This window comes from Gadus macrocephalus, chromosome 17 (genome assembly GCF_031168955.1).
Source record: "Gadus macrocephalus chromosome 17, ASM3116895v1".
Classification (NCBI taxonomy): Eukaryota; Metazoa; Chordata; class Actinopteri; order Gadiformes; family Gadidae; genus Gadus; species Gadus macrocephalus.
Genome location: NC_082398.1, coordinates 4,130,058 through 4,145,857, shown reverse-complemented (window position 1 = coordinate 4,145,857; position 15,800 = coordinate 4,130,058). Strand labels below are relative to the sequence as shown.

At 44.8% G+C, this 15,800-nt stretch overlaps 2 protein-coding genes and 1 long non-coding RNA gene across 3 annotated transcripts in view; 2 read left to right on the top strand and 1 right to left on the bottom strand.

The window, feature by feature from the left end:
- The first annotated feature begins 192 nt into the window (after positions 1–192).
- Positions 193–5,674, top strand: slc3a2a (solute carrier family 3 member 2a). Its single transcript, XM_060076772.1, has 10 exons — positions 193–448; positions 817–1,007; positions 2,207–2,380; positions 2,682–2,776; positions 2,891–3,033; positions 3,163–3,272; positions 3,713–3,918; positions 4,240–4,314; positions 4,481–4,694; positions 4,995–5,674. The coding sequence occupies exons 1-10, from the start codon at positions 255–257 to the stop codon at positions 5,132–5,134; spliced, it is 1,542 nt and encodes a 513-aa protein (XP_059932755.1). The 5' UTR covers positions 193–254; the 3' UTR covers positions 5,135–5,674.
- Positions 307–694, bottom strand: LOC132475651 (uncharacterized). Its single transcript, XR_009529953.1, has 2 exons — positions 595–694; positions 307–538 (listed from the first exon to the last, which is right to left on the bottom strand). It is a non-coding gene; the product is annotated as an uncharacterized LOC132475651 (long non-coding RNA).
- A 9,736-nt stretch (positions 5,675–15,410) lies between the features above and the next one.
- The window catches only part of syt4 (synaptotagmin IV), a 7,704-nt gene continuing 7,314 nt past the window's right edge, over positions 15,411–15,800 (top strand). Inside the window, 1 exon segment of the mRNA XM_060076871.1 lies at positions 15,411–15,800. This exon segment is cut by the window's right edge and continues 341 nt beyond it. The gene's annotated coding sequence lies outside the window, so the exon portion shown is untranslated.

Below are 15,800 nucleotides of genomic sequence, written 5' to 3'. Positions count from 1 at the left end.
CCCTAATCCTCTTCCGTAGCCTTGAGTTAAAATGACAACGTGGCTATAAATATTCACACTTCATTGGGTCCACTGTGCATAGTCTATTTAAAGAATATGGTAGACAGAAAATAACAATATCTAGTGCAAAAATATAAAGTCACTTCTAACTAGAGCAACAAAACGTTTATTTTCTTAAGATTCCTAATTAAGGCTTTCCCATTTCTCTCATCCTCGCCTTCCAACAGAAGCTAAAAAAAATTGCAACTGCCGAGATGACGAAAGAAGGCGAATTGGACATAAAAGACCTGGAGCTCATCGACATGGATTCGGAGACGCAGCCCATGACCGCCGACGGCGCCGTGGCGGCTGAGAAGAACGGCACGGTGAAGATCAAGGTCCCCGAAGAGGAGGTCAAGTTCACGGGCCTATCCAAAGACGAGCTGATGAAGGTGGCCGGCACCGCAGGGTAAGGGATCGCTCCTGGTAGAGAGGAAGAGGAGGGTGACGTCTTTTAGTCCCAGACAAGGAAGTCTGGGAATTAAGAACTGATGGTTTCCTGCAGTGGTGGTGAAGGGGGAATGTGTCGACTGCATGTTCTGCATAATGTAGAACTGGTTATGGTAAAGTCCTGCGGTTATTGACTTAAAATGCCATTTGCTTGCTCAATATGTGTGACAATATTTGACACGGGAGCAGATCAGCGAACATAAAATGCATAACAAGCCCACGTCCTTAAAACCAGGGGGATGAGGTTTTTAGTTTGCATGTTCAATGAAGCCATCGTTGCCCTGACCCTTCTCCTTGGTCCGTCCGTCTGTCTCCGTCTCCCTGTAGGTGGGTGCGTACGCGCTGGGTGCTACTGGGTCTCTTCTGGTTGGGCTGGCTGGGCATGCTGGCGGGGGCGATCGTCATCATCGTCCAGGCCCCGCGCTGCCAGCCCATCCCCGAGATGAACTGGTGGAACGACGGACCCCTCTACCAGATCGACGACCTCGCAGCCTTCACCGAGGAAGGCCAAATCAAAGGTGTGTGTTTGCGTGTGTGTGTGTGTGTGTGTGTCCTAAGACAAGCATTTGTTGGGCATTGCACGTGCATATATGCTGGAATAGTTGCAGAGGCCCTCTGCTGTGTATAATGTGCTAATGAGCGTAGCTCTGCCTCGAGGACTGAATTTCTCCGAAGCAAAAAGTTCAGAGACTCCATTTAATCAGCTTTGAGTCGCCTCGGCCCGGCTGAGCCCTAAGCAGGAGTGGCCGTGTGCCCAGAATGTGCTGTGTTGGCACTAGCTCCGTAGACCTTGTTCCCGACCACGAGCTAAATTCGCTGAGCCAGCGGTCTGACCGTCGCCAGACACTCGAGGGAGGATGATAAGGGAAGAGGGGAAGGTTAGAGGGCACGTGACCCTCGGTTTCATATCCCCCTCCTCGCTCCCCCCTGAGAGCAAAGGTCTGACTCGTAAGATTCGTTCCGCTGACGTGTTTGCGTGCGTGCGTGTGTGTGTGTGTGTGTGTGTGTGTGACGCAATCACCCGAGCACATGTCAGCACGTTTGCCATTCACTCGGGAGACTCGAAGACATTTGAGGCCAAAAAAACATCACCCCCATTTCCCTTTTTTATGACCTTGTTTTTCACAAACTTGAAACATAAAGTAGAACAACGCGACTCGAGGGGCGGGCGCTGGTGGTATGGGGTTAAGGCTGGGGAGGGGGGTGTAGGGGGGTGGTGTGTGTGTGTGTGTGGGGGGGGGGGGGGGCACCGGCTGTAGACACCCGTAAAGCCTGTGGCTGGGAACAGGGTCAGCCAGACTCGGGGCCCAAGCCGGCCCCTGGGCGGCATTCCAGAGGAATGCACGTGACCCCCCCGGTTCACCACATGAAAGGACCTGCTTGTACTCTGCTGAGGAAGGGGGGGGCCTTCACGTTGCTCACATGGTCCTGTCCTGAATCAACAGCCCCCCCCCCCCCCCCCCCCCCCTGTGTGTGTGTGTGTGTGTGTGTGTGTGTGTGTGTGTGTGTGTGTGTGTGTGTGTGTGTGTGTGTGTGTGTGTGTGTGTGTGTGTGTGTGTGTGTGTGTGTGTGTGTGTGTGTGTGTGTGTGTGTGTGTGTGTGTGTGTGTGTGTTCTTCCTCCCTGTTATTTCATCGTGCACACTAGAAAGACGAGCCAAACCTATTTATTTTGTATTAAAACAAGCTTCTGCTGTCTGCCCCCCCCCCCCCCCCCAGGCGTGGAGGACAAGCTGGACATGTTGAACCAGCTGAAGGTGAAGGGCCTGCTGCTGGGGCCCTTCCACCAGGCCCAGGCCAACCAGCTCAGCACCCTGGACCTGCAGAAGATCGATCCCACCAAGGGCACCCTGGAAGAGCTACAGAGCTTGATGGAGAAGGCCCACAAGAAGGGTAGGTGGACCCCAGAGAGGGGGGGGGGGCTTTGGTGTCTTTTGGATCGAGATGATGCACACAGATGGGTGGTTTCAGAAAAGAGTCACAAGATGTACAATATAGAGAGTTGCCGCCACCTAGTGGTTCAAGTAAATTGACGTCTATTGCACACCACTGTGGTTCAGCCATAACCCCGTAACTCATAGACCGGCCAGAAGCATAGTTTGGTGTTAATGATCATGCAATGCCGGTTGCCTGACGAAGCCATATCGTTCCTGTGTATGTAAATGCTCATTGGTGTTGTGGCTCTCTCGCGTAGGAATCTCTGTGGTGCTGGACCTGACTCCTAACTACCTGGGCAATAAGCCGTGGTTCAGCGGTGGCAAATCAGTCGAAGTCTTGGAAAAACTAAAGGTAAGGCGCATGTTTATTCAGATCGATTTACATCGGCTTTGTGGTTCTTCCTTATTGGGAGGCCGTGTAAGTCAAAGTGCACAGGCTCATGTCGGCGTGTTTTCCCTCCACCAGGAAGCGGCAAAGTACTGGCTGGATCTGGGCGTGGACGGCATCAAGGTGTCTGACCTGGGCGCGGCCAGCGCCATGGCTGATTGGCCGTCGATCCCGGACACGACGTTGAACAACGATACCGAGACCGAACTTCCCAGGAAGAAGTAAGCGGTTCAGTGCCAAAACCCCCGACACGCGACCCCTTTTTTTTCGAACCAAAGTGTCGGTTGATCAATCTATGAAGAGGTGTCTCGGTGGACCAACTGACGTGTGTGTTTCTGTGTTGTCTCCAGGGCTCTGATTGGTGTGGTGAGTGGCAAGTCAGTGTCTCAGGTGTCGGAGCTGCTCAACACCTCCTCCGTCAACCTCCTCGTCTCAGACCTGCTCACCAACATCACAGGAGGTAGAGCCCAACGTTGTCTGTTGTCTCGTTGAATTCCCCCCGCCCCCCTCCCCCCCCCCCCCCCCCCCCCCAACTCCACCCCCCCACCTCCTGGCTGCATACATGGGTGTGTGAAGACAAGGTTATGGGTCTTCCTAGGTCAGGGGGGGGCACACAGGTGCTGCTCATGGCACTGATTATGGACCAAGTGGCCGGAAAGACCACCTGCTTGTGAGGCCTTTGTGGGAGCCAATATGTCACCAACACACACCCTCCTTCCTGCTTTATTCTCTTTGCCTCATTTCCTTTCTTTCTTTCTTTCTTTCTTTCTTTCTTTCTTTCTTTCTTTCTTTCTTTCTTTCTTTCTTTCTTTCTTTCTTTCTTTCTTTCTTTATCAATTAAATAACAAACTGCTTTACAAAGCCTAACAAAACCCCGTCTGGTCTTTTTCCCCGGTCCAGGCTTGGAGAGGGCTCAGGCCATCGAGCTGCTCTTGGAAAGGAACGACCAGAGGAACGTGGGCTGGACCCTGGGAGTCGCCACGAGCACCCACCTGGCCAACGAGGCCAAGACCCCCGAGCTGGTGAAGCTGTACCAGCTGCTGCTCTTCACCCTGCCCGGCACGCCCGTCTTCCTCTACGGCGACGAGATCGGCCTCCAAGCTCAAGTGAGTGTCCGTGTGACAAAGAAAAAAAAAATTAAAAAAAATAAGCCAGCACCGCCTGGTCGTTACTCTGGAGAGGGCGCCCTCTGCAGGTCAAACGCTTGCTACTGCAGGCATTGCCTCTGATTGGCTGAGGGGGTTACGATCACCACGCGCTGATGGGACACGCTTGTTGTGAAACCGAGTTGAGAATGGAATGAAAATGATTGTTGATCAAAGGGTGTGTTTCCTACTTGTGTATTTATATTAGGTGAATCCCTTTGGTTCTTTGACCCAGATCTGTTGTGAACTTTCTTGTGTTAATTTTTTTTATCTCTCTTTCAGGGTAAAGAATCTCCCATGATGCTTTGGGACATCGAGAAACCAGAAGAGGTTGCTGCCGTAAACAAAACTGCTGAGGTAAGTGAAAATTGCTGAAAATTAGGATTGTGTCTGACAGTTATATTAACTTTACAATCATCAAAAAAAATATTCGAAAAGTGAGGCGTCCCTCTTCATCGATCGCTAGCCTTCCTCTGACACCCTCGACCGAAACATTAACCCTGTGGTCCTCTTCGATCGGCAGGCCGACAGGCAGGCTCGTGAAGAGAACCGGAATTGGTTCAAGACCCTCAGCGACCTGCGAGGCAAAGAGCGCTCCCTTCTGCACGGGGAGTACCACACCCTCAACTCCTCGGGCAGCGCCCTGGCCTACCTGCGGCTGTGGGACCAGAGCGACCGCTACGTGGTGGCCGTCAACTGGGGCTCCGCACCCGCCACGCTCACACCGCGGTCTACCGGTAAGAACCGGAGTATTCAGTCATCCATCTTATGTTTTTTTTTTTGTTTGTTTGTTTCTCTTGTTCTTGACGACCTATGATCTCCTTTTTAAAGTTGATCTTTATTTTTTTATAACATTTTTTTTGGTGTTCTTTGACTCGTAAGTCTTTATTACATTCCTGAGAAGGGCCATGGTAGGGACTCTGTCACCAGAGTGGGGCTGTAATATTAACATCAGAGCACACGTCTCTAAAGCCGGTGTGATGGTACTGTGTTCCGGCCGTTCTCTATGTGTAATACGGTGTGTTTTTACCTTCTAGGCAAGGCCGAGCTGCCGACGGAGGCCGTGGTGAGGCTCTCCACAGACTCAGAGTTGAAGGCAGAGACCATGGTCAGTCTGAAGGCCATCACCCTGGGACCTGGGAGGGGGGTACTGCTGCAGTTCCCCTTCACGTCCTAGAGGGGGCGACAGATCACACTTAGACAAGAGCACAGACCTCTTGCAAAGCTTAAATGTTTTTGGAGTGAAAAAGTGTGTTTTGTACACCAGATGTTTTATTTATGGGCTGTAGGACACTATTTCGCAGTTGAAGGAAGCTGAGCCAGTTGTCTAAGGAAGACATGAAGCATATTTTATTAAAACATTTTTAGGTTATGACATGCTTGAATATCGAATGGTGCTCGCAGAAAGTTGAAAATGAGAGCATTTCAATTTTTTTTCAACTACATATGTGGTTTTCCCTGTGCAGCTGGCATGCAGTCCCATCACTAATTTAATTTAGTTTACTTCAACATTCCGTTCTTATTCCCTGGGGCAATCCTGTGAAAGGATTTTATTGTGATTTTAATATATTTTTTTCTTTTACCTCGAACGAGAGAACACGACTGCATCATTTTAAGAACATTGTTTTTGAAGAAACGGGAGGCCACGGCCTTTTTACCCCTCAAAGTGGACGAGAAAGAAATATGGGAAAATCAATAAAAACATTTTCCCCATCCATTAACTGTCCTCCTCGTTTATTTCAACCCGCCCACTCCGTGTCTTGGGGCCAGAAGAAACACACAATATTAGACTCAACATCATGACATTTGAACAGAATTCACAACCACAAAAACAAATAATGTTTTTACAAATACAGAGGACATAAATCTAAACTTTCTGACATGGGATCACAGGTTCCAGTCTCCATCCTGTGTGTGTGTGTGTGTGTGTGTGTGTGTGTGTGTGTGGTGTGTGATCGACGATGATTAGCCCATCAACTCGTAACGCCTCTGCTAATGCCATATAATGCTGCTTATTAATTAACGGTTTATTAATTTAAAACGTTCCTTCCTTGTTGATCACCTCGAAGTGGGTGGCTCTCGATTTCCTTCTGGGTGTCCTTCCACATGTGCACCCGGTCTTAATATTTTATATTGAATAGTTCCTGTCTTCTATCATGTTTCTGCACCATGTAAGGGAAAATGTGTCTAAGTCTGACTTTTAGGTAAAATAAACGAACCGGGTGATGTAGGACCCTGACGTGAAGCAGAGTAAAGGGTAAATGGTTTTATGTGAAATTTTTTCATAATTTTATCCTATTTTAAGTGTAGGTAGAGTCACGGTTAATTATTCAACTGAGTGACCGTGCCCACTTTGTGATCTTGACGGTATAGTACCGTGCGAGACGTGACCCACCTTCATCGAGTTGGCCCTGGATTCCAAAGCTCTGATCTTCCTGTTGAGCGTTGAAGGAAAAACGCCTTTTTCTAACTTTTTTAGTTTTGGAAAACCTTTGCTCTGTATTGGGGTTCACTTCAGTGGGGCTCTTTTTGTGACTTGTATACCTTCCTCGTTTTAAAAGTAAAAAGCACTACTATGAAGGAGAGAACCCTCTTTCTGTATTAACAGTAAATCTATAAAGCATCCAGAGATTCCCAGTCTTCATATCGACAACAAACACCAGGGGGCGCCACTACCCGACAAAGAGTACACTAATGTGAGCAAGTCGAGTAACACTGAAGAACAAACAGATAAAATAAGCGTTAACTAAAACATTTACAAATATCTTTAAATGGTTGTGCTTTCCAAATATATATAATTTGTGTATTGCATGATGGGAATGACGGCTGGTTCAGACTACACGATTCTCAGATATTCCTCCACGATTTAACATGTCACACTATAGTATACGATCATAGAGCCAGGAAATCGGGCCTTGTCTCGTCGTAAGACTGGCCACACTACAAGATTCGAGGGTGGGATGCTCTCTACTTTGTATCATTCACGTTTGTAAGATATTTAGAAAATTTAAGGTTTAGAACTGACATAATTGTTTTTTTTAAACATTTTTGTCAGAAAGGTTCCAGTAGTTTTTATATCTTCTCAATGCAACTCCTCACAGTATTTGCACTGTGCGTGACATGCGCGATACAAAGTACCCGCAGCAAAAACGTAGCAAAGCAACAGGGCGTCAACAATGGATCCCGAGTAAGCATTATGCTGGCGGTTTGATGTTATTGTTGGCTCCAAACTTACCGGTTAGTGCGTAATGGCGCACTATCCTAAGGGCCCTGTCGACGCAACGCTACGCTACGCGTCCAAAAGGCGACGCGACGCGACGCTTCGGCCGCCATTAAGCGTCGAAGCGTAGCAAAACGCGTCCTCCAAATTTTTGATACGCGACGCGCCGATCCATGCAATACCAAGCGTAGTCGGTGGGGGCGATACTGCAAATATTGTACATTATTACTACCATAGGTTATATTTACAGAAGAACATATGAGAGGATGCGGGAACGTGATAAGAATGACTTGACGTCTCTTTTACTAATTATCTGTGCCAATTTATGCGAACCCTTCCACAGGGTCAAAGTGCTATTTTGATGCGCGACATCAAACAGCTGATGCGGGATTGTGAGCTATTTTAATGATCTTCTTGTCACCCGATATTCGTTCTATTACTGGCCTTATTTGTTTTACTGTTAGCCTATTTGAATTAATTACGTAATGTTTTGTGTTCACGTTCAATTTGAAACATAAGTTCAGTAGCCTCTTTGAGTGAATGAAATTTGAAAGCGTGAGTGTGTAGTGAATGAAAAATGTGTGCGTGTATGGTGGGACTATTTTCTGTATTTGATAAATAAACCCCTTTTCTCTAATAATGTTGGCTACCATATAATTTCTGTGGACATTATGCGCTATAGCTTAAAGCCTTTGGCTATAGGCCTACACTTAAAGGTTGGGTACGGAATTTGCTTTTTTGGCCATTTTTGCAAAATTACTTGAAATCCTTATCATAACCCGCTTACAGCCACTGAGTTAGAAGTACTGACATGAAAATTAAACAAGTCAATCATCTGTGGAACGGGCAGGGCTCGAAAAACTCCAGCCAATCATTTGGATTGCCACCTCGTTGCATTGGACAGTAAGTACGTCAATCAAACGGTCGTACTGCACTCCCCCTCCCCCGCGCCCCGCGCGCGACCCCTTCGTGCAGTACTCGTGACCCAGAGCTCGTGACCCAGAGCAAGCTCCTGTTTGTTGTTATCCTGCGGTACTGGAACTAGTTAATCCACATTTGGACCTAGCAGTAGAAGACAATTTCCATGGCAGACAAGACGCCACCATCCCCACCACCACCACCACCACCAGCAAAGAGAAGGAAAACTCTTTTTCAGAGAGTAATTGATAATAAAAACGCTGAAAGAGAAAAACTGAAATCAAGAATAATCCTAGGCGCTGTTTTCGAACGTTGGCGGCAACTGAAGGACGAGAAGGGTCTAAAAACCGGGAAACATAGTTTCAAAGTTTATACCGTTTATACTCGGTAATACCGGTGTTGAGACGAGTGTATTACTCGTTGTGAAAATGTCCACACCGCAGCAACCCTAGTGAAAACCAGGACTTCCAATACAATTATATGAAACAAACATACATTTTCTAAAAATAGTAATGATTTATGTGACCGTTTAATGTTTATAACATCTGGTGCAACCATAGCCGCGAGAACGTATTCTCAGCAGGGGGTGCTGGAAAAAAAAGCGAAACGGGCGATCGCGTCAAATGACGTAGGAAGGTTCTTGAAACATAATACAGATAACGGATCGCTAGATAACACTTGTTTTTACTTTATATTTGTATTGTATTGAATTGTTTAATCGAATTTAGCTAGTAAATAAAGTAAAAACAAGTGTTATCTAGCGATCCGTTATCTGTATTATGTTTCAAGAACCTTCCTACGTCATTTGACGCGTTCGCCCGTTTCGCGGGCAAAACATTTGTCATTTGACGCGTTCGGCCGTTTCGCGGGCAAATTTTTTTATTGTTTCGATTAAACAATTAAATACAATACAAATATAAAGTAAAAACAATTGTTATCGCTATCTATCATAATACAGATAGCGATCCGCTATCTGTATTATGTTATTTCGTCGTTTGGAAACATGTTTCCTGCATCGCGTAGTCTGTTGCCGGGCAGGTTGTCAGGATGTAAACAAACGATGACGTAGGCCGGTACAATTTTCGCCCCCGGTACAATTTTAACGTGACAGCAGCAATCAAGCTGATCGATATTTATTTGACTTTTGTCTGTTATGAATGCGGTCATGTCTCCTTCGCATGGAGCCTCTTTGGGGAAGTCACAAAAGCTTTGTTGTGGTTGATCGAATTGTCTTTATTAAAAGGAAAATCCATTCAATTTTTATAAAACTAAGTGAAATTGTCTGAGAACTTAATTCATGCATCACATTTACAGTACGGTTGATTACTATTATGCAGGGGGAAAAAGACAAAGAAAGAGATGATAAACGTGTATATATTTGGATACATTATTTAACTGATCTGATTCATTCATTTATATATGCCTACAATCTACCAGTGCTTTGAACACATAAGTATATCATATAAAATACAATTATATACGTTCATTAAAAATTACAAACATTGCAAATGATCGGTTGTGCATTAATTTTACAACATTGGATAGTGGCACTATCCCTTCCACCGGTAAACAAATGTTTGTGCGCCACCCTAAGGCGCACAAAAGCCTCCGTTTGCTGGGCTGACCCTAAAAAAAACGATTTAACACAAATATAAATAGACATAAATAATGTAATCTTCTGAGCGAGTAAATAGACATTGGTGACAGTGGTGTTTAACACCAGCTACGTCCATGCAAAATATAGCAACGTATCATTAAGTTGCAAAAACGTTTGAAAAGTGGCACAGGTCTTTAGGCTTGATTATTTGCATTAACATGATGAATCTATAAAAAGCAATACGGCACAAAATATTTCTGAAAACTAATATAACTTCACTTCGTTTGAACGTGTACTGCTGCTCTGCCATTTTCAAGAACCCGCCCAGTGAACGCAGAGGATTGTGGGTAGTTTTGGCTCGTCTAGGATGCAGCGATGCATCCTTGAAAAATCTCGGAATTCTCAAAAACAAAGGACGCAAAAATGGCGCGGCTTTCGAGTGTCCTCAACATTGGAACAGTGCTTGTCGGCGTTCTATGAAGTAGCGTCCTTAAAAGGGCGGCCGTTGAGCATGCTTCCTTGACATTGGGAAACAGCCTATGAAAGGAAGCGCGACGCTCGCGTCACTCACGTCGTTTACGCGCGTCGCTCGCGTCGACTATGTAAGGGCCCTAAGGGCGTCGGCTTTTCACGCCTCGCCAGGCTGTGTCCTGGCTTCACCCTATCGTCAAACTCCTTTGTGGACACGTCGAAAATACAGGGACGTTGCTGCCACATTTCAACTAAAGTTGTCTCCATTATGTTGTTCCATTTTCTCTCGTTTTCTTTATTAGCATTCTTCTTCTTGTTATTGATCTTATTCATTTTTGTAGTAGTGTGTACTCAGCATAGTGCACTGCAGTGAAGTCAGTTGGTAAACACTGCGCGTGAGCTCCAGCTGTTCGTGGGGTTCCCTCACTAAACTTGGGGCGGGGTTCCCTCATGTTAACAATGGATACGTCATGCGATTTCCCACAAGCATGTCACATTACAAGACCTCGTCTCGTCGTCGCCGACCTTTCAAAATCGGCGACGAACGATTCGCGGCAAATCGGACTGAAATCGTGTAGTGGTTCAGACTACACGATTCATAACTTGTACTCGTTTCACATGAAGTAGGCTATCATTCCCCACCCCCCACACACCCAGATACAGCCAGAACCTCAACTCTGACCTGCAAGTATATTAACAAAAATATTTTTTTCTCATAGCATGTTACATTTTTTAACCATTGTGCAGATACGTTCCTCTATCATGCGGAGTGGGCTGACGCACCATGGTTCCCTGGTAGTAGGACCAATTTGCATGCATGCTCGTGCAGCTATGTGCTGAGCGTGTACTGGCTATGCAGAAGTTGGTTAAAAGGTTCATATTCAAATTGAACCGTTTTTCATGCATCTATTTATAATATTGGCAAACGCGTTATACATGTTATTTCAAAAGGTGACGGAAAACTAATTTGATGCTTTGTGGTATGGTGGTGTCGCCTATGACTCGAGAGTGGACTGTGGTTTTGGCGGAAATGGCAAAGAGGCCATGTTTGTAGTGTTAGACCAATCTCATAAAAATGTATATGGTGTTGTCCATTATGTGGAGAAGATACAATTCATAACTGTTGGCTGTTTGAAATATGTCATCAGAAGAAGCATAACCTAAAATAATTTTGATCAAAGCATATGGGAAAATGTGCACAAATGCAAAGTGTAGCGAAAGTGTATCTAAAAAGAAAACATGGCAAGACATGCACAGGGTGCACTCACACTAGGCCATCTGGGCGTGGCCGTTGGCCGCTTTCACACCTAACCGTAGGCCGTTAGGCCATCAATTGACAAGAAAGAACATCTAGTTCAACTGGTTGAACTGTGTTGATTCGGCTGCACAAATATGTGCCCAGGTTGGTTCATTCGGCTTTGTGTATGACATGTGAGAATGGGGATGGGCCAGGACGACACCAGCTCCTCTACACCTGCCAATCTTCTGGCCATCGAGACTTTGTTGCAGTTCAAGCAGGTTGATTGTGAATTCGATTCATTCGACTCCTCTACACACCTGCCAATCTTCTGGCCATCGAGACTTTATTGCAGTTCAAGCAGGTCGATTGGGAATTCTCTTTCATGGACATCCGAGCATCTCCAGCTAACAGGTAAAGAGTAAGACGGCCTGACCCTGTGTCTCTAGTGATGGTTTCGACTCGTTACAGACATCACCATTATTGTTTTATTCCCTCGAAGCCATTTTAACATAGATATGTCAGGAAAAAGCGTTTGCGTTTTTATTTAAATCAAATTTGTTTATTATTATTATCATTATCATTGTTATTATTACTATTATCGATATTATTATGTAATTATTGTTAATACTTAAATTCATATATTTTATTGGTACACCACCGAGAGTGAATAGTTACAATGGCATTCCTTTCCATGCTTGGAATAACTTATCTTTGTCTCTTTAGGATGCCCCACGCTGTCTTGGCCATCCTGACGCTATTTGTGTGCATTGCAAATACGCTGGATGTCAATAGACTGGTAAAAAAAAATACACAATAATGATCAAATATAGGTTCTCGTGCGGTCACTTATCCGTATCCGGACGGAGATGACGAAAGCATAACTACACTGAAAGACAAGGGGTCGTTTAAAAAATGCATGCAATGAGCATGGAAGGGATCAGATGTTTTTAGGCAGCTCTGCTTTAATTTAATTACATTTATATTACATTAATACCGAAAAGTATTTTTGAGTCTTCAATTCCACTTCTTTTGGCCGCTGTTATGCTTCTTAAGGGGTCATAGCTTACTATCTAACAAATGTTCACAAGTGAAACAACAAATCAACACTTGTCAAACATTTGATTTATCCACCACTCAGGCTAGCCTCAAGAAGGAGATCCAAGCTTTGGAGTTGAAGGCCAATTCCCTGAAGGTGGGTAACGTCTCGCATGCATGGCGCTGTAAGGCAAATTGGGTACGGTCAGACTCGAGATAAATTGGCCAGATTTAAAATGACCTTTCACTCTCTGTACTTAATTTGGTCTTTGTTGGAGTTGTATTGTATTCTCCTTTGTGCTGCTTGGGATTCTGCTCTAAGCTTTTGTCTGTTTGTTTGTCCACATGCTGTTAAAGATAGAGGGTAGATAATGGTCTGGGACCTGTGTGGTTTTATTGGGTGACATGGTGGAAATTCTCCCTCTCGTTCTTTCTCTGTCGAGATGTTCCACTGTGGTTTAATGAACATATAACTCTTCATTGGAAAAACACACTGACACATTGATAGACCAATCAATGGGCCTTTTACTCTGCTTCGGGTCAGGGTCCCGCATCACTCTGTCAGAGCTGATCTCACATTGATTTCCCGGCTCGCTGAACATTATCACTTTCATGGTGTAGAAATAACAGATTGCTAAAATATGACATGGCAGTAAGCAGCACAGTAAAGTAATACCATATATGGTTAGGCTTAGGCCGCTATATAACATAAACCGTAACCTGTTGTTCTCTGCGCTTCCAGGCACTCTACAACACTCAGCAGGAAGCGCTCGCGGACAGGATAACGGACGCGACGTCGAACGCCACTCAAAGGGCTGCGCGCCATTTGTCGGCAAACGAGAAGCACCTTTTGACGGCGGAGGAGTCGAACTCAGAGCAAAAAGCACAATTTCAGCAGTTAACTAAAGACACGGAGCTGGTTTGGGAGAAAATCCAGGGGGAAATCAAGAGAGCCAAAAACTTAGTCCGTATAATCGAGGTGATGAACCAGGAGTTATAATCACACCGTCGCGGCTGTTCGAGAGTGTTGGATTAAATAAAAAAATATTAGTTGATGCAGTGAGATGCATTATTATATTCAGGGTTCGAGTTATGACTCCATCTCTGTGGGGGTCTCTTAAAGTTGTGGTCGGGTTACACCGAATTCTGCGACCCACCGAAAAGTGTGGTCGCTGTTGCACATTTTCTGCAACGTGCACGTTTGCATTATAACAAAAAAATAAATAAAACATATGATCTCCCCCCACCGGTGGGTCTTTCTTTTCTTGATACTAGCATTAATTCTAAACAGCGTTTTACACAGTAGCTTATAATAGGAAATGCTCAAAGGTAAATCAGCGTAATTGAACACTGATAGCTTAGGGTAAAGAAGCAATGGTGAAGGACCGTACTAAACGCCCTATCATTGTATGGGTCTGTAAAATGCTAATCAGATCAAAACAAATGTATTTATTAAGCCCCTGTTGACATGTAAAAGTATATACCCTCCATTGTCACAATCGGTTGTATTTACTTTGTTATAGGCCTACATAAAATGCTGTATGCAGTGTTGTGTGTACAGCGGCAATAGGATGGCCCTGAATAGACATGTGACCTAGGAGAGGTCAAGTGAGCGCGCGTTTAATAATCGGTGGTCAGTTCCAGTCCAACAGCACTGATGCCCCACTGTGTGTTATTTCTACATTTATTATATTCGGCCTAGCACTGGGTATGCACGCCAGGATCGTTGAGCAAACCATCTCTGCTAACAGCCCCTTTAATAAAAAGGTAATGGGGGGAGTTCTTATTTTTTATTTATGTTTTTGTCATGCCTCTACGCTTCAAACTCGTGCATATTGCAAAACATATGCAACAGCGCCCCCTGGGGTCACACTTTTCAGTGGGTCGCAGAATTCGGTGTAACACCTGTTACTTGCGCTGAAAAAGACACCTTGTGAAGTTATTTTTTCGTTGGGCAAGTAGCTGCTCATTATCGAAAATAAGCCCCGCAGGTCGTAGCAAGCAACCTGCGTTTCGCGTCGGTGTCCGGTTCGCCCTGTCTGGGCTTGTTTTCCCGATAATGACCGGCATTATCGGGAAATAATTATCCCTTCTATTATCCCTTACTTAACGTCAATATTACTATGCATATGGAAGGGAAAATAACTTCATTTGTAATTACAATATTATGCTGCTGTATAATATGCTGCACAGATATTTGAGTTTGCTTCTTTCGTGGGAGCCCGACCTCTCTCTATGGGAGCTCAGCTCCCACTGGCTCCCACCTAACTAGAACCCTGATTTTATTTCATTAGCATAGGGGTTAGAGTGCGTGCGTTCATCATCGCTAATGCGTCACTGCGTCACACACAGGATGATGGAGGATGGAACCTGCAAGCCCGTGTTAGTAAGTGTCAGTCGGGGTCAGATAGTCCAGGTTTCTGGCTGCTTTATATATATATATATATAAAATATATATATAATCAAATTGTAAAAAGTCTTTATTTTTACAATATCTGTCTGTCTTTAGATATACAGATCTTGTAAACCCTCCTTAACTACAAGGGGAACATTTTTGTAATATCTTGGTATTATCTTATTTTGTTACTATTTCCCACCTTGCTGTGATGCTTTTTTTTCTTTCAGATTCCTGTGATAACACAACAAACACAGAAATACAAACTTGTAAACAATAAGGGAAATCTTGTATCTGATAAAAATCCTTTGTTGAACTTTCACCAATGTGATTATTGATCCTAGAGAGTATGCTTACAATTTATAAGTATATTTAATATCATCCTTAATCCTTTAGAAAAACGTTATCACATTGCATTATGTCTTTAATGCTTTACTTAATTTAGTCTTTGTTGGAGTTATATTGTATTCTCCTTCTTTCTGCTTGGGACAAGGCTCTAACCCTTTGTCTGCTTGTGGTTAAAGAATAGAGCGTAGATAATGGTGAAAAAAAACCTGTGTGGTTTTTATTGGGTTGAAATTCTCCCTCTCCTTCTCTCTCGGTCGAGATGTTCCCCGGCTTAGTTAAGATATAACTCTTCATTGGAACAGCACACAGACAAATTGATAGACCGATCGATAGCTGATAGTTGGAATGATTGATTGGGGAAATCAGGATGTCTGTCGTATCGGTAGGCCTTCTGCTTTAAGGAGGGGGGGGGGGGGCTTTCACCGCCAGCCATCGTCACGATTGCGTCAGTGTTGATGAACTCTGCTGCGTTAGCTGAGAGAGAGAGAGAGAGAGAGAGAGAGAGAGAGAGAGAGAGAGAGAGAGAGAGAGAGAGAGAGAGAGAGAGAGAGAGAGAGAGAGAGAGAGAGAGAGAGAGAGAGAGAGAGGGAGAGCTAGAGAGAGAGAGTGAGAGAGGTGG